At 39.4% G+C, this 11,003-nt stretch overlaps 1 protein-coding gene across 1 annotated transcript in view; it reads right to left on the reverse strand.

Annotated features, from left to right (window-relative positions):
• The window catches only part of LOC107707172 (integrin alpha-10-like), a 45,020-nt gene that overhangs the window by 22,592 nt on the left and 11,425 nt on the right, over positions 1–11,003 (reverse strand). Inside the window, exons 6-8 of the mRNA XM_016511103.1 lie at positions 6,893–7,007; positions 6,675–6,802; positions 4,444–4,592 (exon numbers count right to left, since the gene is read on the reverse strand). Coding sequence (XP_016366589.1) covers positions 4,444–4,592; positions 6,675–6,802; positions 6,893–7,007 — 392 coding nt within the window. The remainder of the gene's footprint in view (positions 1–4,443; positions 4,593–6,674; positions 6,803–6,892; positions 7,008–11,003) is intronic.

Genomic DNA, 11,003 nt, shown 5'->3' on the forward strand with positions numbered 1-11,003 from the left:
TACAGATGCATTAGGCTACTGTTTCAGGAAACAGTCCTCATCCATCCTCCATAATATGCGCAGCACACATCTGAATATTTGGGTTGAATTGTTCTGGAACAGTGTTGTAAATACAACTTAACCACTGATTTCTAGTCCTGTCCTCTTTTAGAAGGCCAAACAAAGTAGTTTCGCTTTCACAACGAAACACACAGCGACTCCACAACATGGCAGTGGCGGCAACACCGAGAATAAAAGTTACGCCTTCTTTCTTTGCGTCAACATTTAGGCTTTGGATTTGAGACTTTAGTCTTTGCAACTTTACAGATCTTCTTTATGCACCAAGAGCTTGTAACACTCCAAAGAGAAAGGAAAAATTGAAATCGCATCATATGACCCCTTTAATATTACATTTAAAATTAATATATTTTACTAAACTGCAACTTCATCATTACAAATCTGTAATTACAAATATATTTAAATACATGACAATTTCCAATAGAAATTACATTGAAGGGGTCATATGATGCGATTTCAAGTTTTCCTTTCTCTTTGGAGTGTTACAAGCTGATTGTGCATAGATAAGATCCCTGAAGTTGCAAAGACTAAAGTCTCAAAACCAAAGAGATATTCTTTATCAAAGTTAAGAGTCAACCACGCCTACCTAAAACGGCTCGTTCTAACACGCCCCCACATATCTACCCCACTATGTGGAAATATTTGCATAATCCCGCCGCAAATGTGCACGCAAAGAAAGAAGGCGTAACTTTAATTCTTGCTGTTGCCGCCGCTGCCATGTTGTGGATTGGAGTGTTACAAGCTGATTGTGCATAGATAAGATCCCTGAAGTTGCAAAGACTAAAGTCTCAAAACCAAAGAGATATTCTTTATCAAAGTTAAGACTCTGCCACGCCCCCCTAAAACGGCTCGTTCTAACACGCCCCCACATATCTAGGTCACTATGTGGGAAATTTGCATAATGCGGCCCAAATGTTCACGCAAAGAAAGAAGGCGTGGTTTCAGTAACCGCAGTTAGTGTTGAAGCAGCATGTCAGGGAGACGCTGTGTGTTTCTAGGCGAAAGCAAAATCACTTTATTTGGCCTTCCGGAAGTAGATGCAATTAGGAATCATTGGTTAAGATTTATTTACAACAGAACAGTACAACCCAGATGTTCGAATTTGTGCAACGCATTTTATGGACGACAGTTTTTTGAACCTAGAAGAGTACAAGGCTGGCTGTGCACAAACTCTATTTAAAAAAAATAAATAAATAAGGGTCAATTCTGACTTTGCTATCTGGCGCTTCTGAATCAGCTACTGTTTTGTTATTAGTTTAAGTATTTGCTATTGACTGTTCAAATGCGGAGTTTTGCGCATTGTGTGTGTGTGTGTGTGTGTGCGTGTGTGTGTGTGTGTGAGGGGTACAGGGTCACATCACAGGAGGGTGAACTGCCTGTCAGAAATCATAGCACGTCAGCTGTCTTAACCGCGGCTTGTGTACTGCATCATTACTGTGTCTGTCACGCGACTCTGTTCCCCTTTTGGGCTCTGTCTTTACATTTATTTTGAAAGATGAAGGTCGCGATTATGGTAAGGGGCGTTACATTTACGACGTGTGCTTGTGGTGTTCGGCCAATCACAGTGCACTGGGTCAGCTGGCCAATCAGAGTAGACTGCGCTTGTCGGAAGGAGGGACTTTGTAGAAAACGAAGCGTTTGAGAGAGGCGGGGCATAGAGGACCTACAATAATGTACAGTATTTGAAAAATAATGTGTTTTTTGAACATTAAAGCATGTCAATATATTCTGTTACACCAAATACACAAAATAATGATCTTTAAAAAAGCATCATATGAAGTATGATCCCTTTAAAGTAGATTTTTGTTCACAATAAATGCTTGTCCATACATTTGACAATACACTTTTACCAAATATCAATGACAGTAGAAGTAATAATAAAATTACATATAAAGGTGTACTTAAATCCTACTTATATGGGTCAAAAAAGCACTCTTAATTTCAACTAATTGTATTTGTAAATAACAATACATTCAGTTTGTACTTAAGGATATCTTACTAATAAGAGTATTAAGTTCTCTTTTTAAAAGCATGCTAACGTGTACTTCTTTTGGGGTAGCAAGAAAGAAAGCAAGCAAGCAAGAAAGCAAGCAAGCAAGAAAGAAAGAAAGAAAGCAAGAAAGCAAGCAAGCAAGCAAGAAAGAAAGAAAGAAAAAGAAAGAAAGTTGCAGGGAAAGTGATTTGAGCAGAGAAGTCTGTTAATTGCTGGGGCTGGTGTTATTTGAATGCTGCTGTGCTTTTATTGAGTGCTACATCTGGACTTATGTGGTTTTTAACTCACACTCTTTTGTTTTACTGTGAGTTTGAATTAATTACTATATTTGAACTCTCTCACGTTCATGTTTGAGTGTGTGACTGTACTGTATCAACACGGTCATGTGTGTTTAAACAGCTGCATGGGCGAAGGCTGCGTCTACTGGATGGTGACCACACCTGCGGCTCTGCTGAGCCAGCTATCCTTCTCTGGCTCAGCAAACCTGAATGTTATGACAACCTTCCTCACCTCAGCCAACTACTGCTATCACTTCATCTACCGTGAGAGAGTGTGTCAATCTAATGCGTGCTTTACAGAGAGTGGAAAGTCTTAAATGAGTCTTTAATTGTGTAGAAACTCAAAGACACACACCACAAACACATAAACAAACTCTCACAGTAAGGGAGCTGAAGAACCTGATATAAACAAAAAATATCCATGAACTTTTGTGCAAGACAAAATGAAGGATTGTGTGTTTAGCACTGACAGAGATTTTAGACTAGACTCCTGAACATTTTCCTTGTTACAGTTTCATTGTTTTCAAATTGTATATTACACATTACACATCATAATATAGCCTAATATATATTTATTCACTAGAAAGAAACAAGATTAATTTGCTCTTGGATTAAACTACATTCGTTGTGTTCTATGTTTTTGATTCACTAAAAAGAACTGGTTCATAAGAGTCATTCGATCTGGAATCAGACTACACTATTTACTGTGTGTTTCTGATTTACTAAAAAATATCAGCTCATAAGAGTCATTTGTTTGGGAATGGGGCAGCACTGGCTGTACATTTGCACTGTACGTTTTTCATTCACTATAAAGATTTGCTCACAAGAGCCATTTGTTTTGGAATCAGACTACATGGTTCATTATGTTTCTGATTTACAATAAAAAGAACCGACTCAGAAGAGATTTTTGTTCGGGAATCAAACTACACTGCTTGCGCTCTTTGTTTTTGATTCACTAAAAGAACTGACTCAAAGTTATTTGGTCAGGAATCAGACTGCACTGGTCACACTGTATATGTATGTTGTCGATTAACTAAAACGAACCGACTTATAAGAGTAATTTATTCAGGAATCAGACTACACTAGTCGTGCTGTTATGTTTCATGTTCTAGAAAAGGGGCAGTCGTGGCCTAATGGTTAGAGAGTCGGACTTGTAAGGTCGCGGGTTCGAGTCTCAGGTCTGGCAGGAATTGTCGGTGGGGGGAGCGAAAAACCAGTGCTTTCTCCACCTTCAATACCACGACTGAGGTGAGACCCTTGAGCAAGGCACCGAACCCCCAACTGCTCCCTGGTTGCCGCAGCATTGGCTGCCCACTGCTCCGGGTGTGTGTTCACGGTGTGTGTGTGCACTTGGATGGGTTAAATGCAGAGCACAAATTCCGAGTATGGGTCACCATACTTGGCCACACGTCACTTCACTTCGCTAGATTCAATAGCGGTGTTGTCATTTGGTTTCTCCAATTTTTTTTAAAATACACCTTGTTCTAAATGATTCCATGGCAATAAATGTACTGAGGACAGAGTTCTGTGTTATTAATTCATTTCAAAAGAGCAAGTGAAATTCTGTTTTCCATGATATGGTCCTTTTAAGATGTATAGCTTGACTTTAATTAGACTGGATTTTTCAAATCTCCTTTTCAGACAGTAGAAAGTTTCTTCCCAGCAGTCACTGAAAATCTGAGACTTGTTTCATTTTGTGAGGCTTTGCTTTTGTGGTCAGCAAGCGCCAGCTATGGTTAGCATCCAATATGTGTGCATATGTGTGTGTTGGAGGGTATTAGGATACCAATAAAGAAGAATGACACAAGCAGACACTACAGGAATGAGAGAATGTGAATGGGACTCAGAGTGCAACGAATAGGAATCTCTTTAAATAAATCTTTGCTCCTGCATGAGAGTCTCAGGGGAAGGAATGGAATTACAGTTCTGAGGAGGCACCTTCACAAGCATCAACATAAAAACAAAAGCACTATTGACCAGATAGATTCAACTATGTTACACACTTTACATTTTCTCTGGATATGGTGGGGATCATGAAAAGGTCAGAATGTATATAAAGGAGTGAGAGAGTGGGCCGTGCTACATTTGTTTTTAATGAGCAGTGGGTCACCATACCAGGCCATTTGGATGGCGTACGCAGTGCGGGTTTCCCGTCCCTCTTGACGACTGATGTTCTTGGCAGCTTCAACCACATCCTGTGTTGTCTGATAGTCCCTGAGAGACCACTCATGGACTGAGATCTCCCCGTACTGCAGGACACCTACCTACAAATAGTCCCAAACAGTAAAGTTAAAGGTGGTGCATATAATTTCTAATGGTAACATTTCTCTCATCTCAGTTTGCAGAAACATTTTATTAAAACATCATGAAGACATTTCTGTGGTGCTTTCAAAACATTGATGTGTTTGTTCGAGCATCCTGATCAGCCCAACATAGTAACATCGTCTCAACCAACAGCCTGAATCGAGGGGTTGTGCTATTTGTAACTAGAGGCTATGATGAGGCTATGATCAAATATGAGGAGAAGATGATCCTCATATTTGGGGGTCCATGCCATTAAAAAAAAATGGTCTAGCAGATGTTTGAGGTAATTTGCTGTAAATCACACAGCAGCAGTTATTTGTGCAGAACGGATAACTCCAGAATGAGATGTAGATGAGAAGATATGCTCCACAAAGCAGAGGAATTTCCTTTTACCTCGTGTTGCCCCCATACATTTCTAATTCTGTCCCCTCTGTCATTCTCCTATAGAAACCACAACTTCTGTCTGTTCACATTAATATTGTCATTTATTTTCCCCAGCCTGCCAGCGATGTTTCTGTTTGGGCTCATTTCTCTCTGCGGACTGGCTTGTGGTTCTGTTCCTCACAGTCGTTCATACTGGCTCAATGCATCAAAGCTAGACGGGCGTTGGAGCTGTTGATGACAGGATTTAAAGTTAAAAGGCAGTTCTACATATCTGTCAAAACTGCAGCCAGGTCTCTGTTACCTAAAAGCACACAGTTTGAGAGTAAAGATTTTGCTCACTCACTTTGATGAATGTTTATGCATACACCAATGAATTTTCATGATTTTTCCATAACTTTACCAAATATTTGTAATGACTGGATAGGAAATGGATGAGGTTTTTTAAAAGTCATTTTTGCACACACAAAGAGTCGTTTCTAACTTAAGCAAGACTTCATACCTGCAAATAAATAGAAAAAGTGACATTAAGTACAGAATTTTCCATGACCTTTTAAGATTTTACTAATTATCAATACTTTTCTAGGCCTTTTTTAGAGGACTGAATACGTCCAACTGTCACGCTAAGATGAGTTACTCATTTAAAACTGTTAAAAGCAAAAATTAAATAAAAAAGAATAATCAAAACCAGTGATGGGCAAACTTGGCCCATCCACTCCACTTTCCTGCAGAGATTTGATCCAACCCTGATAAAACTCACCTGCCTGTAGCTTTCTAGTAGCCTTGAAGACAATGATTAGCTGGTTCAGGTGTGTTTGATTAGAGTTGGAGCTAAACTCTGAATGAAAGTGACCTGGAAGGGCCAAGTTTGCCCACCCCGATCAAAACAATCTAAAGATCAATCTATCTTGGAGAGGTGTCCAAGTCGCAACATCTACTGGGGTGCCTCAGGGCTCAGTTCTTGGACCACTTCTCTTCTCTGTCTACATGGCATCACTAGGTTCTGTCATTCAGAAACATGGCTTTTCATGTCACTGCTATGCTGATGACACTCAACTCTACCTCTCATTCCATCCTGATTATCCGACGATACTGGCTCGCATCTCAGCATGTCTAACACTCTCTTGGCAGGTCTTCCAGCCAGTTCTATCAAACATCTACAATTAATCCAAAACGCCGCTGCAAGATTAATCTTTAATGAGCCGAAAAGAACGCACGTCACACCTCTGTTCATCAATTTGCAGTGGCTACCAGTAGCTGCTCGCATAAAATTCAAGGCATTAATGTTTGCCTACAAAACCACTAGTTTTCTATTTTTTCTATTCTGTCTACTTGTTTTTCTTTGTGTGTGTGTGTGTGTGTGTATGTATATATATATATATATTTTAAAAAATACCTTGCTACATGTACTGCGTTAGGCTAACCGAGACTTGTCATTTGCACTTACATATTGTTGCTCTTTTGTTAGTTTTGATTGCTTCTATTGTCCTCATTTGTAAGTCGCTTTGGATAAAAGCGTCTGCTAAATGACTAAATGTAAATGTAATGTAAAGAAGAAACATACTGTAATGTGTTTTTTTTATCACAAAAAAATCCTCTAAACCCACGTTAAAATACTAAACAAACAGGAACTACATCATTCAGGAAAAACAAACATATACCTGCATTTGCTCAGGACTTATGTGGAACTTGCTGAGAATGTTGCTAAGGAAGTTCTGCACCTCGTACCAGGGGTAGATACTATTAGAACCATCTAAAACAATCACTATGTCCATGTATGTGGTGCATCCTGTGAAAAACAAACACAAAATTAGTTCAGTTAAATGCAGTCATTTTATTCAATCCAACAGGTTAGATGGACAGAGGATGTTTATCTCACTCTGGGCAGTGGGTGCAATGACGTCCTTGGGCTCCATGTCATTGGTGACAGATACACAGATTCCTGTGCTGAACAGAGATGTACCACATTCCTGGGACCAAAGTGGAGCGCATGCCTAAAGATTATACAGAGAAAGTCTGTATATACAGTTCTCATTCAGCGTCTGTAGCAACACCTTTATGCTTTACACAATTTTTTAACACTACTGGTACCTTACAGACTTATTATGAACAGCATTAACTCCGAGCATGTGGCTGATACGTGCACAAATCAGTGATTTTGTTAGTGTGGCACATAGGAAAGTAGGTCAGGTGGGCGGCGTCAGTAAATAGTTTTAGGTGAGCCGTCTATGGTACCTGGTGACGCAAATTAGAGGGCAATTAGCCATTTGTATGAGCGAACGCCACATGTAAAGGGAGTGCCACTAGCACAGCATTTCAGACACTGCAGGGGAGTGAAAAGGCGAAGCACTATTGTGTGAAGGAGTCCGTATTTAAAGAAGACTCTAATAGTTCTCGAAAAACTGTTTGATGTGACCAGTAGGCAAGGCTGATAGCCGTCGATTGTAAATAGCCATGATGATGGTCTTACTGGCGCAAGGTATGTCTGTCTTCCCCGTGAACAAAAATGCCCAAGGTTTTCAGGCAGTATGGGTGCGGGAAGCCTTGGGGGTAGATTTACCTGAAACTTTGAAATATGCTTTGACTGAATGCCACATTTTTGAACATTTGGCCGATTCTGAATTTATTGGTTGTGTTTCAGTTCCCCCAGGTGTTCCTGTTTGCATTCCCGCTGGATCCTTTAAGCTAGTACGAGCTTTTTGCAGGCAGGGAGTAAGTAAACTTATCTCTTCTGCATTTATAGAGCCCCCTGGTGCAGGTGACTGGCAACTACCAGCAGACCTCCTGATCCCATGTGGCATTTGTCCCTTTCTGAGCACGGTAAGGCACCTGAAGGCCACATTAGTATTGCATGTTCAATTTCTGTGTAAATGTGAAGTCTGGTATTTGGGCCTTTTAATGTCTTCTGTTTAAAAAGGAGGCAATTGCTGTGTGCTGGTCAGACCAATAAAATCTACTGAAGTGAAGTGATCCAGGGAAAGTATGAGAGAGAAACAAAGAAAGAGAGAAGCAAAGATAAAGTGGTCATGAAAAAGCACAGAGGAATATTTTAGTGCTCAGAAGTTTCTCTTTCATTACACTACCATTCAAAAGTTTGGGGTCAGTAAGCTTTTTGTAAATAAATTAATATTGATATCAATTTTAAAGGTGACATTAAAGACATTTATGTTACAAAATATTTCTATTTCAAATGTTCTTTTGAAAAAATGGTTTCCACAAATATATTAAGAAGCTCAACTATTTTCAACATTGATAATAAGAAATGTTTCTTGAGCGCCATATCAGCATATTAGAATGATTTCTGAAGAATCAAGACTGGAGTACTGACTGATGACAATTTAGCTTTAGCATCACAGAAATAAATTAAATTTTAATATACATTAAGATAGAAAACAGTTATTTCAAATATTCCACAATATTACTTTTACTCTATTTTTGATCAAATAAATGCTGACTTGATACACATATGAGACTTAATTTGATGAGACATATTTGAGTTGATATTGAAGTTATATTGGTCTGAACAGAGTTCAAGTTTTGTTGAGATCTTCTCTGAAACGTAAAAGTTGGCTTATATAAAAGTTGAATATTTGAGTCTCTTTCTTTGGAGAAAGAGAAAGGAAAGAGATTTTGAAAACATCTTTGTGATTTTTCTTTTCTTATGGGAAATAATCACAAAAATGGGTTAGAAAGCGAAAGAATAAGACTGAGAAGAGAAGGGAAATGAGAAGGAACGATATGAAGAGAGAACTGTTGTTATTGTTATTGTCATAAATGCTTTAACAGAGTTGGCGGCTACTCCTGCAATGAAGCAATTTAAATTTTCTTGGTGGGAGTTTAGGGGAGAAGGGCAAAAAAGCACATAAAAATAGTATGTCTTCAAAGCGTGCCATTTATTTGCCTGAAAAGCCATTGTGAGGATTGGTGAGGCAAAGAATAAAGAGAAAGAAAACATACCAAGAGTTGAAAGAGGGAGAATAAGAAAAGAAAGACGGGTTTGGAAGGAGTGGTTAGACTGAAGGGGGGTAAATGTTCTGCGACTCCCCACCCTGTTATTACGAAGGCCTGTAACAGAGGGATGGGAGGATGGTGAAAGGGAAAGGAAAGGATAGAATGAGTGCGAGAGACAGAACTGAAGTGGCGATGAGGGTGAGAGGTGCTATGGCTTTTCCACGGCCTGTCATTACAAAGGGCTTGAGTCACATTCCTATCCTGTTATAGCACTGACCAAAGGAATAAACACAGACTCACAAATCTTCAAACAGGTATATTCAATTAGACGCTTTGGTTAGTAATACTTGAATCTGCAATGTGCTGTGAGCGCTAGTTTTAGTTGGCATACGCCACGGTGAACTATGTGTGACTCCATCCCAGAAGCTGTACTCACTTGCTCTCCATTTAACCCTCTGTCACACAAACACACACACAAAAACATATTTTTGTTTGAACACACATAGCCTGACTCCCTCCGCCGAAACATTCGCTCGCTCTCATAAAAAGTCTGACTACTGGCGAAAGCCACCCAGCAATTCCACCAAAGCCACAGCGGAGCGGCTCCAGAACTGGACTGATCTGGTTCACTGCGTTCTGCCGACACAAAAAGCCTTGTGTATGTGGAAGAGAGAGTGTGTGTGCGGGTAAAAGAATTGTAGAGGCTGAAACCATGAATATTAAGAGGAAGACTGACTGTTCTGGTTGAGTTTTGGGTCAGGTGAGGATTTAACTTGTTTTTGTCTTTGTCTCCCACTCCATATATCAATCCATTCTACAATTCTATGTCTTAAAGAAATAGTTCACTCAAAAATGAAAACTTTGTCATCATCTACGTTGTTCCAAACCCACATGATTTCTTTTTATTTCAATGCAAATCAGGATGTTGTACTTCCTTAAGACTACTGAGAGAGAGAAGCAGATCACAAATTACATAATTCATTGGAAATCCTGCCATCCGACCTAGTTCTCCTTGGCATATTGATAAGAGAAGTAGTAGTGTCCAGTTTATGAAGAACTCATTGTTCTGAACTGGATCTTTTCAATGAAAGTAGTCTGAATGATTCGTTTATAAATTGATGTGGTTCTCTTTTTCAACTTGCTAAAACAATGATTCTGTACATTGAAAGTCCATTGACCCAAAACGTTTAGACATCAAAAAGTACAAGAGGAGATTGCAAAAGTAATCCATATGAATCAAACAGTTTGTTCTGTTCAATATTGATGAATCAAAACTTGTTCATCATATAAAGCAAACGTGTCTCTTCAGAAGACTTGGGTTAAAGGCATAAAATTTGTTGAAAATGTACTTACCTTTAGACCATGCTAGATGTACATTGGAGATCAAAATTAGAGAACAATCTATTAATACTTTATTTTTTTCATCGCTCAAAAATTGAAGGAATATAAGCTGTAGGTATACCACTGTTCTACTAACATGTTTGACAAAAACCTTTATTTTGTGGAAAACACGGTGATCAAAATTAGAGAACAGTTACCACTGTAGCATGAAAGATGAATGCAAATAAAATATTGGAGGATTACAGCTGTCAGGAAGGAGTAGGAAGTGTAGATGCCCTTTCTTTGAATGATTTCAGCACATCTGTGACCGCAGGACATCACTAGTTTCTCACACTGTGCTGATGTGATCTTGGTCCACTTCCACTCTCTTCCATAGTTCGGTAAATGTAGTTGGTTTCTTAGCCATAACTTTATCGCCAAGGATTTTCAATCGGGTTTAGATCAGGACTCTGGGCCGGCCATTTCATTATTTCTATAGGGCCTTTCGCACTGCGGGAACCTTTTCATAGTACCAGAACTAATTGTGGAACTACCCACTTTTTTGCGTTTTCGCACCGCCGGAACTGGGTGCGATTTTAGTACCGGACTGCCTTTTTCGAGAACCAAATTAGCTCCTACTCCGGAGCAGGGTCTAACCAGCACAACTGGTACTAATCGTGACGCAAGTAGACATTGATTGGCCAAACGCGTACGAAAAC

The sequence above is a fragment of the Sinocyclocheilus rhinocerous genome, unplaced genomic scaffold, assembly GCF_001515625.1.
Source record: "Sinocyclocheilus rhinocerous isolate Xijiao unplaced genomic scaffold, SAMN03320098_v1.1 scaffold1046, whole genome shotgun sequence".
NCBI classification, from domain to species: domain Eukaryota; kingdom Metazoa; phylum Chordata; class Actinopteri; order Cypriniformes; family Cyprinidae; genus Sinocyclocheilus; species Sinocyclocheilus rhinocerous.